At 36.8% G+C, this 26,160-nt stretch overlaps 1 protein-coding gene across 16 annotated transcripts in view; it reads right to left on the bottom strand.

Moving 5' to 3' along the window:
- SLC4A10 (solute carrier family 4 member 10) overlaps nucleotides 1-26,160 on the bottom strand; it is a 304,114-nt gene that overhangs the window by 184,138 nt on the left and 93,816 nt on the right. For all 16 annotated transcript variants that reach the window (XM_034654639.1, XM_034654638.1, XM_034654629.1 and 13 more), the window contains exon 2: nucleotides 4,671-4,752. In XM_034654639.1, coding sequence (XP_034510530.1) covers nucleotides 4,671-4,752 — 82 coding nt within the window. The remainder of the gene's footprint in view (nucleotides 1-4,670; nucleotides 4,753-26,160) is intronic.

Here is a 26,160-nt window from a genome sequence, read left to right as displayed (position 1 = left end):
GGGATTGGGCCCCGCATCAGGCTTCCTGCTCAGCAGGGAGTCTGCTTGAGATTCTCTCTCTCCCTCTGCCCCTCTCCCCACTCATGCTCTCTCTTTCTTGCTCTAATAAATAAATTAACAAATAAATACATATGATACCAATCTCTGCCATTTTCTGTCACATGCAATACTGATTTTCATATACTCTCATGGCCAAGGCAAGTAGTTTGGGAGCCTTCTCTCCCACTACGATAGTTCTTAGCCTCACAGGCTAAGACACCACCACGAAGGTCCTGCCAGTTACCAAGTGTATATGTCTATCGGTACTCTTCAGGGGGCAGTAAAATGATGAACAAGTGAGTCAGGTTCCTCAGCAAACAAACCCTGAAGTACAGATTTGTGTTCAAAGAGTTCATTGAAGAAAGCTGTCAGCAATAACACCTGTGCAGAAATATGCACAGGAGCATTTGGTAGAGGAAGAAGTGTAATTATGGTACGGTTGCAGTAAAAGCCTCTGCTGATTCCACGGGAGGCTTTGAAGCTGAGATCACCCTTCAGGGTTATAACAAATTGAGACAAAGGGGCCAGGCCCTTATTCTCCTCCTTCGTTGAATTCAACGTGCCACAGGGGAGGCAGTTCCCATAGCAAGAGACAGCTCCTTTCAGCAGAAGGTAACTTCTGGGGAAGAGCTCAGCAATGGGGCAACGGCAGGCAACACCCATGGCAACAGGGGAAATAAGCAGCACAATCCTTAAGAGGGGATTTGGATGGTTCCTGGTAACAACCACTACTAAGGTTGCCAGATCTGGCAAGTAAAAAGCAATAAATAAAATATTGCATGGTATACCTATACTAAAAAGATACTCCTTACTTACCTAAAATTCAAATATAACTAAGCATTGTCATTTTATCTGGCCACTCTGTCCACTACACATGTATTAACGGGCAAGTAGAAGAAAGAATTTCGAGGGTATTAGTGCATTTCTCCTTTTGTAATCTTGTATTTTGTACACTACTAATCCCACATGGACTTGAGAAACCAAAAATAAACATTGGTTAACCTCAACAATGTTTGCTCCACTCACACTCCTGATTTGGTCTAATTATAGGGAGGGATTCAATGCTGCTCACTAGATTTTACCATAGGAAGCAGAAATAGGCTCAGAAAGAACACCAGCAGTTTTAAGGAGGGCGGACTGTAGGAAAGAGAGCACACAGTACACAGGGAAAGAACTAGAGCAGTGGCAGTGGGAATGAAGGGGAAGAAATGAGAAGGGATGCCCCTGAGATAAATTCAAAGACTTTACTAACTGTATGATACAGAAATACAGGAGGTGAACAGAAGCTAACAAAATTGTATGTTCTCCATTTTAGGTAATAGGAAAAAAAGAGAGGAAATGGTAAAGTTACATGTAAAACAAAAACATAAATAGGTTTGAAGGGAGAAATTATACGTTTGACATAACTATTCATCCAAATGGATGATATATGTGAATGCATTAGCTAATATACTATACCACGCTGCTGATATTGGTCAAGTGATCATTTTCCATTAAACATATTTTACCTGAGACTTTGTAGATATTTTTAACCACCTAGCATTTCTACAAGCTGTGCACAGGATGTTAAATTATACTGGTAGTTCTATTAGCTATGAATAATTCTTATATATCCATAAGTCCTATAAACACTAATTTTCAAATTTAAAATCTTAATTGAAGGAAGAGTTTATAAAGTGCATGTTTTTCTTCAACAGCAATTCCTAACTCTATTTTATTTAAAATAAATATCTATCTGTATGTTTTATCTACATTACTAAAGAGTTCTTAAAATGTGGAACTCTGGTCTTTCTCCTTAATTACAAAAAAAGGAGAAACTACTGCTTCAACATTACCCTCAGCAACGCTATCTTTCTAACTGGCACCCTCCCCTTTACCCATTTTATATTAGGCTGCTAGTTGATTTTTCCTGAATCATGACATTCAACACATTGTCCCTGCATTATTTTCTGATTCAGAGTAATCAATCCAGGAACCACTAACAGATCTATTAATTCCTTGTGTGCATCACAGCAGAATCCTGTATACCATCGCAGATGCTGGGATGTTTATCTACTTAGTATGGTCTGGGAGCAGAACAAATGCTGAGAAAGTCAAAATAAATAAGTTTTTCCTATTTTAGTTCAAAATTCTAAAATGTAATGTTACATTTGCATTCTATGATGTTAATTCTAATCACCAGTGACTTAGCCCTTAGCCACTATTAATGACTATAGACATCAATAAACAGAACAAAATCTGACTTACCCAGTTGTGTTTGCCAATCAGAAATCTCTTTTAATAAGCATCGTACACCCTCACCTCAATACCATGCCCAGTAAGAGAAAATGTACATAATACACGTTGATATAATAATTAAAATAAACATATTAAATCCTATTTTTGTACTATGTGTTTTCCATCCAAAGGGAATTCAGTATTTTATTGTAATTATTTATAAATTATCAACTGTTAACTTTCAATTATCTGTGTGTAGATTATCCATCACAATCTTTAAACCCAAGATGGCTTTTTCCTGCAATTATGTTTTTAGACTCACTTCTTGCTTTCTTGGGTTTTCTTACATGTGCTTACTGAATACAAGCATAGCTTAAGCCATGACAGGACCTAAGTAAGAAGGTAAATATGCTGCTGGGGAAATAATGTAATATAATGGCATTTCAAATCCAAGGAGAAATTATCTTTTTAGTCTCCAGTATCAGTTTAGATTTTTCAAGTTTCTGCTCCCTTCAATTTGTGTAATGATTATGGATAGCATAGCAATCACTATACCCACCCAGTACGTACAACCCTCCTGGACCTGCTCATTTTCTGTGCATCAAGCAAAACCTCAGGTGCTGAGTAGGGATCGCTGTTGAAAGTTTACTCTAAATATTATATCAATTCTCCTGCTATTTAATTGTTGTAGCTAAAGATAAATCTAAGAACTATGAATTTCACTGTAATTTAATTAGTTACCTGACAATTCTTGAGGGGAATACTCCTTACTTTTCAGCTGTGGTGGATTATTAAGAGCTATCTCTGAATATTTTTACTTAAAATTACCCAGGTTTCACTTTTTAACCAAAAGATAAACAATATCATATGCCTTGTATCGCACTAATAATTTTTTCTGGTTAAAAACTAAAATCAGGGGCGCCTGGGTGGCACAGCGGTTAAGCGTCTGCCTTCAGCTCAGGGCGTGATCCCAGCGTTCTGGGATCGAGCCCCACATCAGGCTCTTCTGCTATGAGCCTGCTTCTTCCTCTCCCACTCCCCCTGCTTGTGTTCCCTCTCTCGCTGGCTGTCTCTATCTCTGTCAAATAAATAAAAAATCTTAAAAAAAAAAACTAAACTAAAATCAAATAACATGTATATGTTAAATTGTGGTTCAGTAATAACTGTTAAGACTTAGTAAGTCTTATGCCAGGTACTATTCTAAGTATTTTTCCCTTAATTCTCATAAAAGCTTTATGAAATATATTCCAGTTACCTTTATTTTATTTCACTTTTTAAACTTAAAAATTTTTATTTGAATATAGTTGACACACGGTATTACATTAGTTTCAGTAATTATAACACAATGATTGGACAAATTTATGTAGGCATTATGCTATGCTCACAAGTATAGCTACCATCTGTCACCATACAATGCTATTATGATATCAATGACTATATCTCCCATTCTGTGCCTTTTATTCCTGTCACTTACTCATTCCATAATTGGAAACCTATATCTACCATTCCCCTTTACCCATTTTCTCCCTCCACAAACATGAGTTTGTTCTCTGTACTTAATTGTTCTGATTCTTTTTGTTTGCTTGTTTATTCATTTGTTTTTTTAGATTACACATATGAGTGAAAATACATCTTTTTTAGTCTGACTCATTTCACTTAGCATAATACCCGCTAGGTCCATCCATGATGTCACAAATGGAATGATCCCATTCTTTTTTCATGTCTGTGTAATATTCGTGTGTGTGTCATATTTTCCTTACCCATTCGTGTATCAGTGGACAGTTAGGTTGCTTCCATATCTTGGCCATTGTTATCCTTATCTTAACAATTGAGAAAACTGAGGTGCAGAGAAATTAACTGACTGAAGTTTCCAGCAGTGCAGTTTGGTTTCAGATCCCTTACACTTAACTACTGGATCATACCACCTCCCAGTTGACTTATCTGACCTCCTTTCTGTTGAAAAAAAAACACACAGATGGTGCCTCCACCTCTCTCATACATATCTGAGTAAAACTCAAATTCCAGTTGTCTTTAGCTCTCTTCCAGTGACAGCCTAGTCTGACAACATAGGCTGGATTGGATGCCTTTCCTGTCCTATTCTCCCCTCTCATGTAGCACCTAATATGCTGGTCTGTCATAACTTTCCCCAATTGATGGTCATTCCTAAAGCAATAATTACTGAAAGACTGGCACACAACATAATGCCTTCGATGAACGGATACTTCTTATTATTTGTAAGTCTTCCTGTTGGCATTCCAGGCTGCATCAAAGCAATCATATTCACAAGCCACCACCACCATTACTCTGATATCAACTTTTCCAATTCTCTAGTTCGTGACAAACTTCATATTTCTCTTTGAAGTAATTTAGGAAAGCATAACAAAAACTATCCCAAGGTGGAAAAAAGGTCTTACCTTCTAAATCTTCCTTCTCAAAGTGTGTTTTGAGAATGGAACGAGTTCCACCTCTATCCACAACTGCCTCTTCATCATTTCTCTGTAGAATAGGAAGAAAGAAGATTAAATGATTTTACAGTAGTTCCTCTTTATCCATGGGGATACTTTCCAAGACCCCCCATGGATGCCTGAAATCACAGATAGTACCAATCCTATATAAACTGTTTTTTGCTATACATACATACCTATGATAAAGTATAATTTTTAAATTAGGCACAGTAAGAGGTTAACAATAATAATAATGAAATAGAACAATTATAACAATATGCTATAATAAAAGTTATGTGAACATGGTCTCTCTCTCTCTCTCTCAAAATATCTTATGTACTATACTTACCCTTTTTTTTTAAAAGATTATTTATTTGACAGAGAGAGAGAGACAGAGAGAAAGCACACAAGTAAGGCAAGGGGTAGAGGGAGAGGGGTTAGCAGGCTCCTCACTGAGCAGGGAGCCTGATACGGGGTTCCAACCCAGGACCCTGGGATCATGATACGAGCCGAAGGCAGATGCTTAATGACTGAGCAACCCAGGGGCCCCTATACTCACCCTTTCTATAATGATATGAGATGTAAAATGCCTGTGTGATGAGATGAAGTGAGGTGAATAACATAGGCACTGTGATGTAGCATCAGGCTACTATCGACCTTCTGATGGTACGTCGGAAGGAAGATCATCTGCTTCCTGGGTATGATTGACCTCAAGTCAATGAAACCATGGAGAGCAAAACCACAGATAAGATGGACTACTATATATATTTTTCCCCTAATTTTGGAGAATAAATTATAATATAATCTAATCTTTAAGGGGTTTAATTCAATCATTTAAACCTACTTGGACACAACAATTTATTTGATCACCAAGTGTTAGTTTAAAAAGAAAGAGACTAAAATTAAATTGACCACATATTCAGAGAAGGCATGTCATTTGATTTTCCATGAAATCAAAGGTAGTTGTATATTCCAGTTGCCATCATTTGTTAGTAAGATGAAAAACAAAAAACGGTTATCTTGGCAATTTAGTAACATGCATTTTTATCTCTGATAAAGAATTCTTGTTAACAAGATGACATTTTGAACTATACAAGGAAAATATGGAAATCATTAGTATTAATACTACTAATGCTATGGCAAGGTGAAATAATTCCACTGCCATTTAAAATGAGGTTGGGGGGATCTAATCTCTTGAAAGCAATTAGTAGCAATTATCAGGTAAACCAGAATTCTAATTACTTTGCTTCAGCATAATGCATTTTACTCAAACTAAACTTTTAATTATAATCATATACAGTAAACCTTCATTCAGGTTATATATAATTTTTTTTTTTACTTATTTAGAATGGCCAGATGGAGACTCTCTTCTTAACATTGTGCATATGCTCAAAACAATACACACACTCATTTGGTACTCAATAAAATAATGGGGGAGGGATAAGTATAATCCATTTAACCATGCAGGGATGAACAAAATATAAAATACGGAACAAAGTGAAATACAGATTATTTCCTAATTTTTTTGATTGTGAGCACCTATGTAAAAATTGCCTTAAAAGTGAACACTGAACAGAAAGGAGAAATGAAAAGCTAGACTAAAGATGAATGACTCTTCCAACACCTATTTCTAAGCCTGCTGTAGTATCTGACTAGTAGAAAAATTTCAGATTTCCGTTTCTTCTTTGAAAGCTTTTAATTCCCAGGCATTATCTTGATAAAGATTTGGGCTCCGTGTCTTACAAATCAGTATTGTCAACTACAGGATTACTGACTACAGACATATTTCAACCTAGAAATATCAGCTCTTATGTGTTTCACATGCAGTAAAACATACAGTACAATAACATGTTTTATAGCCTGCAGTCCTGTGTCTTTCAGACAACATGTGCTGAGACAGGTCAGGGCAAAGTCTCTGAAATTAAGTGAAAGAAACATATATTACAAATGAAAGAATAAATGAAAATTGAGATAGGATTCAGATCCTGCTACTCTTGTGTTTGGTAAAGTTTTAAAAATCTATTGTTCTAGGCGCCTGGGTGGCTCAGTCGGTTAAGTGTCTGCCTTTGGCTCAGGTCATGATCCCAGGGTCCTGGGATCACGTCCCGCATTGGGTTCCCTGCTCAGTCAATACTAACTTCTCCTCTGCCCCTCCTTCCCCTCTAGTGCGCTCTCTCGCGCGCGCGCGCGCACACGCGCGTACATGTGCAAAAATAAATAAAATCTTTTAAAAAAAATCTGTAGGTCTGAGCAAAATAGCAATAGAACAACTAAAAAATTATATATTTATATAATTTTCCTGAACCAGACAAATGCAAGTTCCAGCCTCTTTAGAATCTGTTCTTGATACATTTACAAATCACATTTATTCTCTGTGCAGGACATATTCAAATATGTGTCACGTTGGAATGTATCTCTGCCCTCTGGAGTGTTATTAGGAAGAATGTCAAAAGCTAAGTCATGCATCCATGTTCAGAGGTCAGAAGAAGCACTATTCCACTATATCTCACAATGGCAGGCTCTTAATTACAAAATGGAAAAGTTTATATAGAATATAAGATGTTTCCCCCTATACAATAAAATATTTAATTATTTCAAGGGCCTGAATCAATTTTCAACTTACACAAAATGGTTTGTCTCCTTATTTTTATGTAGCATATAAACTGTCCACACACAAAAGATAATTCTACTGAATAGTTAATGTTAGGATATTGAGATAAAATGAAAGTTTGCAGCAGAAGTAGAAGTGGAATCTAAATAGGAAATAGTTGATTATTTAATTACAATATGAATTACAAGTAGAAGTGCCCTAATTTTAATGTTTCATTGACAAAAAAAAAAAAAAAACTTGAAACTAGAGTATGGATGAAACTCAATATAAGTGACTCATTTTGCAGTTTCATATAACTTTAAATACTCTCCAGATAGGCCATAGCAACACAAATGTATGATCTTTTATGCTGAAAATTCCCAAGATACAACTTAATACTGAATATATATACTGAAATTCCTCTACTTTAGTTATAGTTCAAAAGATTATTTCAGTATTATTGAAGAATTTTTAATAGAGTACTTCCCTTCCTCCTTATTACCAAGAGCGAGTAAAGGTGGGTGTGATGAAGAGAATCCAGGCTGTGCAATAATCCCAAATACACCAGTAAGAAAATTTTTATTTAATTTTGTACTGACCCTCTTTAGATTTGTTGAACATCAAATACATTTATGTACCCTAATGTCCATATGTATTTACTCACGTAGAACAAATTTTAGCACCATGTAGAGAGTGAACATGTAAGTCTATTACATTGCCTTTCAATACAATTGACCCTTGTTACAACTATTGGGTAATCATTTATAAGATGATTTATTCCAGTAAATAGTATAAAACAATGTTTTAAAATTTGTGTGTGGGGGGGCATGACCCATAGTGAGAAATATATATTCAACACAGTCACATATTTATATATGTAAGTAATCAAAACAAAAGTCTCACAAACCAACATTTACCTTAATTATAAACAAGGTGGTATGATATTTTCTATTCCAGGGTGTTCTATTTCATTTAAAAATACTAGTTACTATCCTTTAAATTTAAAAATGAGTTGTGACCTGCAATTTGAAAAACATTGGTACAGACTATGGTCCAGAAACAGAGTAACAGGAACTAAGTCACACAGAAATCACATCTTAAATTCATTTACATAGGCCTCTAACCAAATGAATAAACAATAATACTGTACTTTTCAAATCAATATTTTTCAATTTTTGAAGTTTCTGTCATGTTAAGTGTAGGGACATATTATCATAATTACGTATATCACATATCTTTTGCTAAACTATTTTTACTTTGTTTTTCTTCCCACCAGGAAATAGTTTGCTCTTCCTAATTCCACTTAAGTACTTTTCTCCAGGTCTTCCCAAGAAAGAAGGAACAAATAGTATTATCTATGATCCTCTCCAGTTAAACCCTGCTTATGACTAAATTGAATTTATAGTCAGCTATTTTAAAGGCAAACTCCATATAATTGGCATAACTCAAATGCATTTTATAATTTTCTACAATTTGATTACTTCTAAACATTAAGACATTTCTGTTTTCAATACAAATGTATATAAAGGTCAATTGGGACTATTTCTACCTCCAAGAAAAGTTTTTAGAGGGAAGAGTTTTGCTGTCATTATTTTTACTGAACAATTACTAAAGAACAATAATAGAAGAAAGAGCTTTCTAGCTCAGCTCTCACATTTGAAGTGACCTTGAGCCAGTATACTCTCTCATGAAAGAGCAATTAATATGGGCTAACACATTTAAGTGTTAAAGTATTCAGATAAAGAGATCAACAATTTCTTCTAGAATTGTTTGAAGATATCACTAAGTTCTCCATGAATGTATAGAAAATGCATTTTTCTGATTTTCCATAACTCTTGAGCACAATCTTCATAGAAACAAACTTTCCTAATTTTATTTAAAAAATCTAACCGTAATCCCACAAGCAAGACAATTCAAACTTTTCATGTCCTTTTGATAATTCTGATCTCATTTGAGAAGGGTTAATAGAAGAGAAAGCAGTTCATTTTCATTTCAGTATTCTTTCTTCCCTAGAACTATTTATCATATCAATTTTTAAAAAGCAACCATTTCCTCAATAAATGATGCTGGGAAAACTGGACAACTACATGCAAAAGAATGAAACACCATACACAAAAATAAACTCAAAATGCATTAAAGACCTAAATGTGAGACATGAAACCATAAAAATCCTAGAAGAGAACAGAAGCAGTAATTTCTCTGACATTGGCCATACTAACATTTTTCTAGATGTCTCCTAAGGCAAGGGAAACAAAAGCAAAAACAAACTACTGGGACTGCATCAAAATAAAAAGCTTTTGCACAGCAGAGGAAACCAACAACAAAACAAAAAGGCAACCTACTGAACGGAAGAAGATATTTGCAAAAGATATATCCAATAAGGGGTTAATGTCCAAAATATATAAAGAATTTACACAACTCAACACCAAAAAGGAAATCTGATTTAAAAATGGGCAGAAGGGGGCACGTGGGTGGCTCAGTTGGTTGAGCACCCACTCTTGGTTTTGGTTCAAGTCATGATCTCAGGGTGGTGACATTGAGCCCCACGTTGGGCCATGCTCAGCAGAAAGTCTGCTTGAGGTTCTCTCCCTCTCCCTCTGCCCCTCCCCCTGCTCACATGTTCTCTCTCTCTTTCTTTTTCTAAAATAAATAAATAAATCTTGAAAGAAAATGGGCAGAAGGCTTGAACAGACATTTTTTCCAAAGAAGACATACAAATAGCCTACAGACACATGAAAAGACACTTGATTATAGCTAATCATCAGGGAAATGCCAATCAAAACCACAATGAGGTATCATCTTACACGTGTTAGAACAGGTAAAACCAAAAAGGCAAGAAATAGCAAGTGTTAAAGAGGATGTGGAGAAAAAAGAAGCCTCATATATTCTTGATGTGAGTGTAAGTTGGTACAGCTACTGTGGAAAACAGTATGGAGATTCCTCAAAAAATTTAAAAATAGAATTACTATATGATCCAAAAACTCCACTACTGGGTATTTACACAAAGAAAATAAAATATTAATTTGAAAACATATATGCACCCCTATGTTCATTGCAGCATTATTTACAATAGCTAAGATAAAGAAGCAATCTAAGTGTCCATCAATAGACAAATGAGTAAGAAGATATGACATGTATATAATGAAATATTACACACTCATAAAAAAAAAAGGATGAGATCTTGCTATCTGAGACAACATGGATGGACCTAGAGGGTATTTATGCTAAATGAAATAAGTTACACTAAGAAAGATAAATACCAGATGATTTCACTTATAAAGGAATCTTTAAAAAAATGAATAAACAAAAAGCAGGAACAGACCCATAAATACAGAGAACAAACTGATGGTTGCCAGAGGGGAGGTGGGTGGGGGTTGGGCAAAATGGATGAAGGGGAGTGGAAGATACAGGCTTCCAGTTATGGAATGAATAAATCATGGAAATAAAAGGCACAGCATAAGGAATATAGTCAATGATATTGTAATAGGGACGTATGGTGACAGATGGTAGCTACACTTGTGGCAAACACAGCATAACGTATAAACTTGTCAAATCACTGAAACTAATGTAACATTGTGTATTAACTATATTCAAATTTTTAAAAAACCAACCACATTTTCTGACTTTTTATTAGGTATTAGGATAATATGGTATGCTATATATACTCCACTAGCCCTTACAGAACCACTTTCTACTCTTCTCCACCATGCTCTATATCTTTGTGGGCTGCATCACCAGGTTCCCTTGCAATCTAGCTTCCTATTGAGTTCAGCCAATGAGAGAGAATGAGACTGGATAGTGGGAGTGAGAGATATGGGCCTTGTTGAGCCATAATTTGGCAATGGCTGCATTCCTCTATCACAGACAAAGTCTTGTCATCTGACTCCCCTACAGCTCTAGATCTTGCCAGTTCGCATTAACTGTTCCCACATCTTGGGCCTTCAGGCCTAGAAATAGTGAGTTTTTGTTGTTGCAAGTTCCTGGGATTTCATCAACCCTGTTGATTTCCCTTTATCCTGCCTATGCCTTAAAATAATAGTTCCTTCTTAGATCGGTAGGAGAAGGAAGGGAATAATGAAGTGGGGGGTAAACAGAAGGGGGGATGAACCACGAGAGACTATGAACTCTGGGAAACGAACTGAGGGTTTTGGGGGGGGGGATGGGCTAGCCCGGTGATGGGTGTTAAGGAGGGCATGTATTGCATGGAACCCTGGGTGTTATACGCAAATAATGAATCATGGAACACTACATCAAAAACTAATGATGTACTTACTGTATGGTGACTAACATATCATAATAATTAAAAAAAAAAACCAGTCCCTTCTTTAAACTCTTTATCACACTTTTCAAGTGACTATCTCTTTCCTGCTGTGACCCTAACCTATATATATGTGTGTCATGTTTAGTGTCTAAAATCCATGACATTAAATTTTGTGGAGATGGGCATATAATCAAAAGGGCAACCTATGTACAAAACTTTGACTAAGAAGTATCTATCAAAAAATACTGTTGAATGAAGGGTAGAGGATAAAATGGTGGGAAACAGACTCTGAGTCATCAAAGAACTCTCAATAGGCATGATTAATTCAAGAATACTTAATTTCTGAAAAATGAAAAAGGACATAGAATTAAATTCTAGATGTGTGAAAGGGAGTGAAAAAAGAATAATTAATCAAGTAGGGGTATTTTACACTTGCAAAGAATGTTCCCCATAACATAAGAAATGTATGTATACATTTCTACCCATGAAGTGCCTTTTTTTGCCATTTCAAAATATTTTCTTTAATATCATAAAATATTTTCATGAACAAAGTGAGCTAACAAACACACATGCACTAATGCATCTTTTGATAAGATTATCCTTCTAACTCCAGCCCCCACTCCCACATCAAGGTAGGTAGGAGATGGGAGAAATGAATACAGCAGATGGTACAGATAGAAAAAATTGAGAAAAAGTACGGAATACAATATTGTGCTTGGTTTTTTTTTATGTTGCAACAAAACAAACCATTTTTGTGCAAACAGTTAATTTTTCCTCTTTTCCATTTAAGTCCGATGGAGGAAAAAAAACTACCTTTTTAATTCATTTTACAGGGTGTCTCTCAACCTATGGATTAATATCTTGGTTAATATAAACGAAACATTTTCCACTACTGATCTAATGAGGAGAAATATATAGACACATATTTTATAAACATGATCTGAGAGCTATTTTTTAAGTGTTTATTATTTTTATTACCCTTTAAATTATGAAGTTAAGAAAACTGAACATTACACTTGGATTCAATATTAATCTTCAACATAGGCATCTGTATTTACTCTAGAGGCTATTTTTTCATTACCAGTAAGTTAAAGTATATGCAAGTATAAAAAATCATTTAATCTCTAATTTTATTATGCTGTATTAAATAGGACAAGAGATATGAAAGCATCATGTCAGAAATTAACATAAGAGTTCAATAAATCCTAGCTGAACTGGAATCTAAGCATAAGCCAAGCCTAATTTTGAATATCATTTAGCATATTATATTTTTCATAAAATAAATAAACCCACATATTTACTAGGATATTGCTTTGAAGCTAGGTATTTAGAATCTGGTATCTACTCTAAATGTAGACTATACTATCTCATGTTAATACAAGTTAAATCTGTCTTATATACTGTCTTAATTAAGTCACAGGAAACACTTATTCTAAAGTAGCCCAGGGGTGCCTGGGTGGCTCAGTTGGTTGAGCATTTGACTTCTGGCTTCAGCTCAAGTCATGATCTCAGTCAGGGTCCTGGGATGCAACCCCAGGTCAGGGTCTGGCTCAGCACTCCGCATGGAGTCTGCTTGAGATTCTCTCTCCCTCTCCCTCTAACCCTCCCATTCATTCTCTCTCTCTCTCAAATAAATAAATCTTTTTAAAAATTTTTAAAAAATAAAGTAGCTCAATAAATCAGTCTTTCCCCATTCCTATGTATTTTTAACAAAGACTCAGTTGAGTTCCTTTCCAAAATACTGAATTGGGGATATGCAGTTAGGTTTCATTTACTTATACAAAGTAAATGTGTCATTTCATCTTTATTTTATTTTTTAAGACTTTATTCATTTGAGAGAGAGAGAGCACAAGCAGAGGGAGAGGCAGGGAGAGAAGGAGAAGCAGACTCCCCAAGGAGGTGGGAGCCCGATACGGGCTCCATCCCAGGACTCTGGGATCATGACCTGAGCTGAAGGCAGATGCTTAACCATCTGAGGCACCCAGGTGCCCTGTTATTTCATCTTCAGGCATATAAGAAAGAAAAAATGGAACTGAGGATAAAAATTGGAGAATAAAATGCTATCAGAGGAATAGGGCTAAAAAGGAATAAACTAAATCATCACGTAAAAATTTCAAGATTTTCCTCATCTCATTTACTCGGAATACTCCACCATGTAAACCTTAAAGACAAGTTGCTGGACTACACAGTTAAGTCAGTAAAATTAAAATCTTCCAATGGTAAGTTATTTCTGGCCCAGGATTAATTTCATCAGCACATACAGTATTATTATTATTAATGCTACTGCAACCTAAAGAATATTATCTCTCCTACTGGCCTAACGTCTGATGGTTTAAGGATAAAAAGTGTTTGAGAAGTTTTAATTAGCCAATAGTATTTTAAAAGGCACTGATACCTGTGCAATTGAGTTCCTGCCTTGTATGCCCACCTGATCCCCCCAATTTGTTTTGAATTGTGGATGATTCCTGCCTTATTAAGAGTCCCTCCAGAGCCTCAGTTCTGCATATGAATCCAATTTGTACCCAGAAAATGAGAGTAACGGCTGCTAGATTTCCTTATTGTTGCTTCATGCTGTCTTTTCTCTCATCATGTTGCTTGCTCATAAGTGTCCTGCAAGGCACCATCTGTCTTGTAGGCCTTCCTTCATTTGTCCCGCTGTGTCCTTCTTTAAGCATCTGACATATCCCCATGGGCTTGTTTGGTGCTCAGGTTCAAGTTCTTGCTGGTATGGCTATCCCTCTGTTGCTGATGCTCCCTTTTAAGAGGTCAAGAGAAAGGCAGTGTTGGATAAACACTGAGAGTTTGTATGTGGGGCTATACCTAAACTTAAGTCTTATTTCAGTGAACTCCTAGTTGTGTGATTTTAGGCATCTTATGTAATCTGTATGTCGAGTGACTTAATACATCTAAAGTTCTTGAATTTGCTAATCAAGTTCTCAGTAAATGTTATTTATTATTATTTTTATTTATATGATTATTTGTATCATTAGGGCCACAAAAAAATAAATAAATAAAACACAGTTGCTTCCCACAAAGAGCTTATAGACTTCACAATAAGTACAACAACGACATTATGAAAGAAATTCATATAGCTGACGTTCAACCATAACAGTTATTATTTTTCTCCAAGAAAGTAAAGACTCCATTGAAAGAGACACTTGAGCTGATTTTTAAAAGATCAATGCATCTTTGTCAGGCAGACAAGGGGGGCAAAGTAGTAGTTCAGACACAAGTATCAAGACAAGAGCCTCACTATTTGAAGAAGGGTGAAAGATACTAGTTGGACCCACAGCAAGATTGGATACTAAGTTACCAAGCTACTGATTTTGTTTTCCTAACAATCCAAATGCCTGGAAAGAAAACTTCTAAAACCTGGGACAAGACTGAAAATCTTAATATGAAAAAGTTGGACTTCCAGAAATTAGAAAAATAATATATATATATGTAATACATAAATACATATATAATCCTTAAAATTGAAAACTCCATAGATGAGTAAAACAGGACAAATGATATACAAATTAGGGAACTGTCAAAAAGTTCTGAAAAAATTACACAGAATATAGCATAGAATGATAAGGATATGAAAAATATGAAACATAATTTTTTTACAGATTTTATATATTTATTTGAGAGGGATAGAGAGAGAGCACAAGCGGGGGCAGAGGGAGAGGGAGAAGCAGACTCCCCATGGAGCAGGAAGCTCAACTCGGGCCTTGATCCCAGGCCCCAGAGATCATGACCTGAGCTGAAGGCAGACACTTAACTGACTGAGCCACCCAGGTGCCTCTAATATAGGTAATTTTAAAAATGAGGATAATATGATGAAGTCTAACATATACCTAGAAGATAAGAATAGAAAAAATGAGGAAGAAGTACTATTTGAAAATAAGAGGTGAAAATTTCCCAGAATTGATAAAACACATGAATCCACAGATTCAGGAATCACAATGAATCACAAACAGGATAATTAAAGAACAATTCACACCTCCACATATCATGTGAAACTGCAGAATGACACATTTTAAAGCAGCAAGGGAAAAAGAAAAGATTACCTACATAGGAATGACAAACTAACAAAAATAGAGGCCAGAAGACAGTAACATAATATCTTCAGAATGCTAAGGAAAAATCATTGTAAATTTAAAAGTGGATACCCAGCCAAGTTATCATTCAAGAAACTCACTTCAGATAAACAGAAACAGTGAAAATTTATCATTAAGGCATTCTTTGTAAAGGGATTTCAATATATATACTTCAGAAAAACAATGATCCCAGAAAGGATGTCTGAGATGCAAGAAGGAATCTTGAGCCACGAAACTGAAGGACATAAACAAATAGAAAATAAAAATGAGTTTAAAAATCAACTTCATGATTTCTAGAATCCTTTCTAGTTGTATAGTAGCTGATTTTTTTAATATTGTTTTCTACTCAGTGTAAATAAGGGTCATTTTTATTCTGCATTCATGTAGCTATCTGTGCTTTAGCCTAAGATAATAACATTTGTAACTCTTCCATATATCAATACCCTTCTCCACTCCTCTCACCCCAAATCCTGATAGTTTTACTGATACACTATAGACTTATAATATCAATTAGTATCAATTATAAGAAGGGGAAAAAAGTATATGCATAGATTTTAAAATAGCAATTTTTCTTTTTAAAAATTTATTCAAATTCAATTTAATTAGCATATAGTGTATTGTTAGTTTCAGAGGTAGAATTCAGTGATTCACCGATTGCGTATAACACCCAGTACTCATTACATCAAGTGCCCTCCTTAATGCCTATCACCCAGTTATTACCCCATCCCCCCACCCGCCACCCTTCCAGCAACCCCTCAGTTTGTTTCCTAGAGTTTAGAGTCTTATGGTTTGTATTCCTCACTGTTTTCATCTTATTTTATTTTTCCTTCCCTTCCCCTATGCTCATGTTTTGTTTCTTAAATTCCACATATGAGTGAAATCATGTGATATTTGTCTTTCTCTGACTGACTTATTTTGCTTAGCATAATACCCTCTAGTTCCATCCATGTTGTTGCAAATGGTAAGATTTCATTTATTTGTAGGCAGAGTAATATTCCATTTTATATATATACCAGACGTTCTTTATCCATCACCTGTTGTTGGACATCTAGGCTCTTTCCATATTTCGGCTATTTTGGACACTGCTGCTGTAAAGATCAGGGAGCATGTGCCTCTTCGAATCACTATGTTTGTATCTTTTGGATAGATACCTAGTAGTGCAATTGCTGGGTCATTAGGTAGCTCTATTTTTAACTTTCTGAGGAAACTCCATACTGTTTTCCAGAGTGGCTGCACCAGTTTGCATTCCCACCAACAGTGCAAGTGGGTTCCCCTTTCTCTGCATTCTCACCAATATCTGTTGTTTCCTGAATTTTTAATTTTAGCCATTCTGACTGGTGTGAGGTAGTATCTCATTGCGGTTTTGATTTTTTTTTAAGATTTTATTCATTTATTTGAGAATGAGAGAAAGCATAAGCAGGGGGAAGGGGAGGAGCCTTGGGATAGGGAGAGGGACAGGCAGACTACCCAGTGAGCATGGAACCCAATGCAGGGCTGATCCCAGGACCCCGAGACCATGACCCAAGCCAAAGTCAGACACAACTGACTGAGCCACCCAGGAGACCCTAATTAGTAATTTTTAGCATTTCCACAGTGAGTAAGGACTTGTTCTTTACAACTTTGTAAGAATCTATGAAATTAGAGCACTATGTAAGTATTTGGCCTTCTCATTATAAATTAGGACAGTTCTGAGTTGGCCTACATACACAATAGAGAATTATATGAATTATTTAAACAGAAATAAGCTCATAGTGTCTGTATTTTAATGATTTATAGGTGAAGTGGGCTTGGATATTCAATAATAAGATGGAAAGAAGTTTCCTAATATAAACAAAACCAAACCAAGCCAAAGAATGGGGATAATAAAAAATATTTATAAGGCATTATGGATTAAATAAACAGAAAAATTTCAAGATAGTTTTAGATAACTAAAATGGCACTGAGGAGTAAGATAAATAAAACATTAGAATATGAACTTCAGCGATAAGAAAATAAGCAGTGAAAGGAGATACTTCGAGTATACTCATGAGTTATGAAAAGTGTACTGTTTAAATACTTAAAAAGCAGGGGCGCCTGGGTGGCACAGCGGTTAAGCGTCTGCCTTCGGCTCAGGGCGTGATCCCAGCGTTGTGGGATCGAGCCCCACGTCAGGCTCCTCCGCTATGAGCCTGCTTCTTCCTCTCCCACTCCCCCTGCTTGTGTTCCCTCTCACTGGCTGTCTCTATCTCTGTCAAATAAATAAATAAAATCTTTAAAAATAAATAAATAAATAAATAAATAAATACTTAAAAAGCAAAATAAGCAAGTCTAACCAGTTTGGTGATTTTTTTCTTTAACCTCAGTGATTGTTTATTAGTGATATGCTCTATAAAAAATTGACCTCTGTTATATTTAATACCAACTTTAAGCAAAGTGATTTTCCTATACAATGACAAAAATGTGAGAAAGGGAGTGTAGAGGGCCATTTTATTTACTTTCCCTTTAGATCTAAAAAAAGAACAAAACCAACCAACCAAAAACACTTGTGTTCTTAAATTTTCTAATTCAAAATTTCAAAATTCAAGTAATACATATAGAAAGAAAACTAAAAACCCTAAATGTTTAGGGGGGAATGGAATTAAATTAGAAATGGGAAGTGAGAAAAAGGCAAAAGATGAATAAAAATGTGTACAGTTGACCCTTGAACAATACGGGTTTGAACTGTGTGGGTCCACTTATATGTGGATTTTTTTCAATAAATACAGTAAATGTATTTTCTCTGCCTTATGATTATCCTACTAACATTTTCTTTTCTCTACCTTACTTTATTGTAAAAATACAAAATGTAATATATACAGCATAGAAAATATGTTAATTAACTGATTCTGTTGTCGGTAAGGCTTCAGGTCAACAGTAGACTATCAGTAGTTAAGCTTTTTGGGAGTCGAAAGTTTCACAAGGATTTTCAACTGTGTGTGGGGGGTTAGCACCCCAACCCCTGCATTGTTCAACTATCTTAAGAAGATGAATAACTTCTTAGATTTCCTTAACTATTTATTCCCTTCACAAGACCAAAGACTATTATTGATGTTCAATTGAGATGTTAGAATTTCCTCTACTACATAGAAGAACCAAACTCCAATTATTAGAAATATATGTGAATAATCTATTCCTCTATTATTATATAATGGAAACAGCCAAAACTGATTTGTAGCTAGCATTATAGCTATAAATATTTCTCATTTATTAAACTCATTCATCTATAAGAACTTAGGAAAGGTCCATAAGAGGAAGCAGAGTAGTAGCTAAGAAAATCTCTAAAACCAGACCACCAGGGTTCATATCCAATTCTGATCCTTACTATTTACTTAACATTTGACTTTAAGCAAGTTCTTTCTGTCTCAGTTTCCTCAAAAATCTCAGTTAAGAGAAGGAGTTAAGATGGCGGAGGAGTAGGGGACCCCTTTTTCAGCCAGTCCCCTGAGTTGAGCTGGATAGGTACCAGAACACCCTGAACAACCATGGAATCAGCCTGAGAAGCAGGAAGATACATCTGGATCTCTACAAATGAACATCTCCAGCGCTGAGTATTGAGGTACGAATCAGGGAGCCGTGAAACCACGCACATATATCGGAAGATAAATGGAAGGGGAAGGGAGCCGCACGTTCAGGTGCTGGAAAGCGGTAGCCACCTGCACGGGGGAGCAGGCAGACTCGCGGACAGCATCCGTGAGACAGCAGACTGAGACCGTGAGCCAGGAGTGTGCGCCACCAGACTTCGCATGAAACTCCGGTGTGCTCACTGGAACCAGACTGAGACCCAGAGTGTGCGCAGGGCGGCTGGCAGTGTTAGAAACACAAAGGACAGAGACACGCCGGCCCTGCAAGTGAGGGCTGGGACACCAGGTGTGGGGCACACATCCCAGGACGCTGCAGGGTTGAGTAGCACCAACAGTAACAGACTTAAAGTGGCCAGAACGTCAGTGGAGAACGGGCCACAATCCCTCTGTTCTGAGACAGAGGCTGAGATTTGGCCACTGCTGCTCCATCTCTCAGAAGAGGCACAGCAGACCGCCAGGGAAAGCTGCCAGAGAACAAAAGCCTGGAAAATACCGGCTCACACTGTGCCCACCCCAATCCCCCTCGCAGAGGACACGGAGACTCTACCCAAACAGGATTTCCTGAGTATCGGCGCTGCAGTCCCCACCCTCAGAAGGCAGGCTGAAAAATCAAGAAGCCCACATCCCTAAGATCCCTATAAAACAAGGGCACACGGCCTGGGTCCTGGTCAATAATCTGGGCTCTGGACAAACCTGCACCCTCTCCTCATCAGAATGACGAGAAGGAGAAATCCCCCCCAGCAAAGAAAAGACAATGAGTCTGTGGCCTCTGCCATAGAACTAATGGATATGGATATAACCAAATTATCAGAAATGGAATTCAGAGTAACAATCGTCAAGATGATGTATAGACTTGAAAAAAGTATTAACGAAAATGTTAATAAGAATATAGAATCTCCAAGGGCGGAAATGAGAGCGAACCTGGCAGAAATTAAAAATTCTATGAGCCAAATGCAGTCAAAACTAGAGGCTCTGACAGCCAGGGTGAATGAGGCAGAAGAACGTATTAGCGAATTGGAGGATGGGTTAGTAGAAGAAAAAGCTAAACTAGAATCTGGACTCAAAAAAATCCACGCTCAGGAATGTAGGTTACGGGAGATTACTGACTCAATGAAACGTTCCAATGTCAGAATCATCAGCATTACCAAGGGGGTGGAAAAAAACAGAGGTCTAGAAGAGATATTTGAACAAATTGTAGCTGAAAACTTCCCTAATCTAGCAAGGGAAACAAACATTCGTGTCNAAGAGGCAGAGAGGACCCCTTCCAAGCTCAACCAGGACAAACCTACGACACGTCATGTCATAGTGCAATTCGCAAATTTTAGATCCAAGGATACAGTATTGAAAGCTGCCAGGGCAAAGAAATGTCTCATGTACCAAGGCGAAGGTATCAGAATTACGTCAGACCTGTCTACACAGACCTGGAATGAGAGAAAGGGTTGGGGGGTCATTTTTAAAGTTCTTTCAGAGAAAAACATGCAGCCAAGGATCCTTTATCCAGCAAGGCTGTCATTCAGAATTGATGGAGAAATAAAGATGTTCCAGAATCGCCAGTCATTAACCAATTTCGTAACCACGAAACCAGCCCTACAGGAGATATTAAGGGGGGCTCTATAAAGGTAAAAAGGCCCCAAGAGTGATACAGAGCAGCAAGTCACAACCGATACAAAGACTTTAAAGAGAAATGGCATCATTAAAATCATATCTGTCAATAATCTCTATCAATCTAAATGGCTTAAACTCTCCCATAAAACGCCACAGGGTTGCAGATTGGATAAAAAGACATGACCCATCCATTTGCTGTCTACAAGAGACTCATTTTGAACCTAAAGTTACATTCAGGCTGAAAGTAAAGGGATGGAATACCATCTCTCATGCCAATGGACGTCAAAAGAAAGCTGGGGTAGCAATTCTCATATCAGACAGATTGGATTTTATTTATTTATTTATTTTTTTTTTTTTTTTAAAGATTTTATTTATTTATTTGACAGAGATAGAGACAGCCAGCGAGAGAGGGNGGATAAAAAGACATGACCCATCCATTTGCTGTCTACAAGAGACTCATTTTGAACCCAAAGATGCATTCAGACTTAGAGTAAGGGGATGGAGTACCATCTTCCACGCAAATGGACCTCAAAAGAAAGCTGGAGTAGCAATTCTCATATCAGATAGACTGGATTTTAAACTAGAGGCCATAGAGAGAGATACAGAAGGGCACTATATTATTCTTAAAGGAAGTATTCAACAAGTGGATATGACAATTATTAATATATATGCCCCCAACAGGGGAGCAGCAAGATACACAAGCCAACTCTTAACCAAAATAAAGAGACATATAGATAAGAACACAGTAATAGTAGGGGACCTCAACACCCCACTATCAGAAATAGACAGAACCACCTAAGCAAGAAATCAGCAATGCAACAGAGTTTTGAATGCCATACTCGATGAGTTGGACCTCATAGATATATATAGAACACTACACCCCAGAACCAAAGAATACTCATTCTATTCTAATGCCCATGGAACATTCTCAAGAATAGATCATGCTCTGGGACACAAAACAGGTCTCAGCCAATACCAAAAGATTGAAATTATCCCCTGCATATTCTCAGACCACAACGCTCTGAAATTGGAACTCAACCACAAGGAAAAACCTGGAAGAAACTCAAACACTTGGAGGCTAAGAACCATCCTGCTCAAGAATGACTCGATAAACCAGGAAATCAAAAAACAAATTAAACAATTTATGGAGACCAACGAGAATGAATACACAACGGTCCAAAACCTATGGGATACTGCAAAGGCAGTCCTAAGGGGGAAATACATAGCCATCCAAGCCTCACTCAAAAGAATAGAAAAATCTAAAATGCAGTTTCTATATTCTCACCTCAAGAAACTGGAACAGCAACAGAGGGACAGGCCTAACCCACTGACAAGGAAGGAGTTGACCAAGATTAGAGCAGAAATCAATGAATTAGAAAGCAGAAGTATAGTAGAGCAGATCAACAGGACTAGAAGCTGGTTCTTTGAGAGAATCCATAAAATTGATAGACCACTGGCAAAACTTGTCCAAAAACAAAGAGAAAGGACTGAGATTATTAAAATTATGACTGAAAAGGGAGAGGTCACGACCAGCACCATTGAAATTGCAAGGATTATTAGAAACTTTTATCAACAGCTATATGCCAAAAAACTAAACAATCTGGAAGAGATGGAGGCCTTCCTGGAAACCTATAAACTACCAAGACTGAAACAGGAAGAAATAGATTTCTTAAATAGGCCAATTAACTATGAAGAAATTGAGTCAGTGATAAACAACCTTCCAAATAATAAAACTCCAGGCCCAGACGGTTTTCCTGGGGAATTCTACCAAACATTCAAAGAAGAAATAATACCTATTCTCCTAAAGCTATTTCAAAAAATAGAAACAGAAGGAAAGCTACCAAACTCATTCTATGAGGCTAATATTACCTTGATCCCCAAACCAGGCAAAGACCCCCTCAAAAAGGAGAATTACAGACCGATTTCTCTAATGAATATGGATGCCAAAATCCTCAACAAGATCCTTGCTAATAGAATCCAACAGTACATTAAAAGGATTATCCATCATGACCAAGTGGGATTCATACCTGGGATGCAAGCATGGTTCAACACTCGCAAATCAATCAATGTGATACATCATATCAACAAGAAAAGACTCAAGAACCATATGATCCTCTCAATTGATGCAGAAAAAGCATTTGACAAAATACAGCATCCTTTCCTGATTAAAACCCTTCAGAGTGTAGGAATAGAGGGTACATTTCTCAATCTCATAAAAGCCATCTATGAAAAGCCTACTGCAAGCATTATTCTCAATGGGGAAAAGCTGGAAGCCTTTCCCTTAAGATCAGGAACACGACAAGGATGCCCACTCTCGCCACTATTATTCAACATAGTACTAGAAGTCCTTGCAACAGCAATCAGAAGACAAAAAGGGATCAAAGGTATCCAAATCGGCAAAGAAGAAGTCAAACTGTCTCTCTTTGCAGATGACATGATACTCTATATGGAAAACCCAAAGGAATCCACTCCCAAACTATTAGAAGTTATAGAACAATTCAGTAAGGTGGCAGGATACAAAATCAATGCCCAGAAATCAGTTGCATTTCTATACACGAATAACGAGACTGAAGAAAGAGAAATTAGGGAATCCATCCCATTTACAATAACACCAAAAACCATGCGTTACCTTGGAATTAACTTAACCAGAGACGTAAAGGACCTATATCCTAGAAACTATAGATCACTTTTGAAAGATATTGAGGAAGACATAAAAAGATGGAAAAATATTCCATGCTCATGGATTGGAAGAATTAACATAGTTAAAATGTCCATACTACCCAGAGCAATCTACACTTTCAATGCTATCCCGATCAAAATACCGAGGACATTTTTCAAAGAACTGGAACAAATAGTCCTTAAATTTGTATGGAACCAGAAAAGGCCCCGAATCTCCAAGGAACTGTTGAAAAGGAAAAACAAAGCTGGGGGCATCACAATGCCGGATTTCGAGCTGTACTACAAAGCTGTGATCACAAAGACAGCATGGTACTGGCACAAAAACAGACACATCGACCAATGGAACAGAATAGAGAACCCAGAAATGGACCCTCGGCTCTTTGGGCAACTAATCTTTGATAAAGCAGGAAAAAACATCCGGTGGAAAAAAGACAGTCTCTTCAATAAATGGTGCTGGGAAAATTGGACAGCTACATGCAAAAGAATGAAACTTGACCACTCTCTCACACCATACACAAAAATAAACTCCAAATGGATGAAAGACCTCAATGTGAGACAGGAATCCATCAAAATTCTAGAGGAGAACATAGGCAACAACTTCTATGACATCGGCCAGAGCAACCTTTTTCACGACACATCGCCAAAGGCAAGAGAAATAAAAGATAAAATGAACTTATGGGACTTTATCAGGATAAAGAGCTTCTGCACAGCCAAGGAAACAGTCAAAAAAACTAAGAGACAGCCCACGGAATGGGAGAATATATTTGCAAAGGACACCACAGATAAAGGACTGGTATCCAAGATCTACAAAGAACTTCTCAAACTCAATACACGAGAAACAAATAAACAAATCATAAAATGGGCAGAAGATATGAACAGACACTTTTCCAATGAAGACATACAAATGGCTAACAGACACATGAAAAAATGTTCAAAATCATTAGCCATCAGGGAAATTCAAATCAAAACCACACTGAGATACCACCTTACGCCAGTTAGAATGGCAAAGATAGACAAGGCAAGAAACAACAATTGTTGGAGAGGATGTGGAGAAAGGGGATCCCTCCTACATTGTTGGTGGGAATGCAAGTTGGTACAGCCACTCTGGAAAACAGTGTGGAGGTCCCTTAAAAAGTTAAAAATTGAACTACCCTATGACCCAGCCATTGCACTACTGGGTGTTTACCCCAAAGATACAGACGTAGTAAAGAGAAGGGCCATATGCACCCCAATGTTCATAGCTGCATTGTCCACAATAGCCAAATCATGGAAGGAGCCGAGATGCCCTTCAACAGATGACTGGATTAAGAAGCTGTGGTCCATATATACAATGGAATATTACTCAGCTATCAGAAAGAACGAATTCTCAACATTTGCTGCAACATGGACGGCACTGGAGGAGATAACTAAGTGAAATAAGTCAAGCAGAGAAAGACAATTATCATATGATTTCTCTCATCTATGGAACATAAGAACTAGAAAGACTGGTAGGGGAAGAAAGGGATAAAGAAAGGGGGGTAATCAGAAGGAGGAATGAAACATGAGAAACTATGGACTATGAGAAACAAACTGAGGGCTTCAGAGGGGAGAGGAGTAGGGGAATGAGATAGACTGGTGATGGGTAGTAAGGAGGGCACGTATTGCATGGTGCACTGGATGTTATACGCAACTAATGAATCATCGAACTTTACGTCAGAAACAAAGGATGTACTGTATGGTGACTAACATAATATAATAAAAAACATTTAAAAAATCTCAGTTAATCACACAACATAGATTCCATTTCTTCTCTACTTCAGATTCCTCCATCTTCTGAAGTTTGTAAAAGAAATCAGTCTAAGTTTGGAGAACACACACCAATCCAAGAAATGAATTATAATAACATTTAAGATAAGCTTTTCTCATTTTAGGCAAATAAGCAGTTTTCATAAGTCCATGATGACAACAAAAGGATCAGAGAAAGGAACACAATTGCCTGCTAAATTGCCTGCTCTTGAGAGGCAAAATCCATTAACATTGACCTGTAGTAGTTGCATTTGTAATTTAAAATGTGAAAACATTAAGGGGTACCTGGGTGACTCAGCCAGTTAAGCATCTGACTTGGGCTCAGCTCAAGATCTCAGGGTCCTGGGATCCATCGGCAGGGAGTCTGCTTCTCCCTTTCCCTCTGCTTCTCCCCTAGCTTGTGCACACTCTCTTTCTCTCTCTCTCTAAAAATAAATTAAATCTTTAAAAAATAAGTAAAAATGCAAAAACATTTAAAAGAAAATTCAGTTAACTATAAGCTGGTCATCTCCAATGAATAAAAGTACTTTTAATAGATAAAATATGAACTTAATATACATGAAAGTTTATATAAGAATTTGTGTATTTTCTTAAATCATAGTAACTTGGGGAAAATAATAGTTACTTGGAAAAGAATACTTTAAAATGAGTTGTATATGTACACCTCATATATTTCTAAATTTCTAGAGAATTTTTAAGGAGGGAAGGGGAATAGGAAGAACAAAGAAAGACATAAGACTTCAAATTCTACAGAAACATTACATCTCCATGACTTAGTCAATCATGATTGGCAAGCAGCCAGATATAATTAGTTATGACTACCCTAACATCAAGTAACTGAAAAGTACTGATTGCC

The sequence above is a fragment of the Ailuropoda melanoleuca genome, chromosome 2, assembly GCF_002007445.2.
Source record: "Ailuropoda melanoleuca isolate Jingjing chromosome 2, ASM200744v2, whole genome shotgun sequence".
NCBI classification, from domain to species: domain Eukaryota; kingdom Metazoa; phylum Chordata; class Mammalia; order Carnivora; family Ursidae; genus Ailuropoda; species Ailuropoda melanoleuca.
Note: the sequence above shows the minus strand (reverse complement) of the source record. Positions and strands in the feature narration are given on the sequence as shown.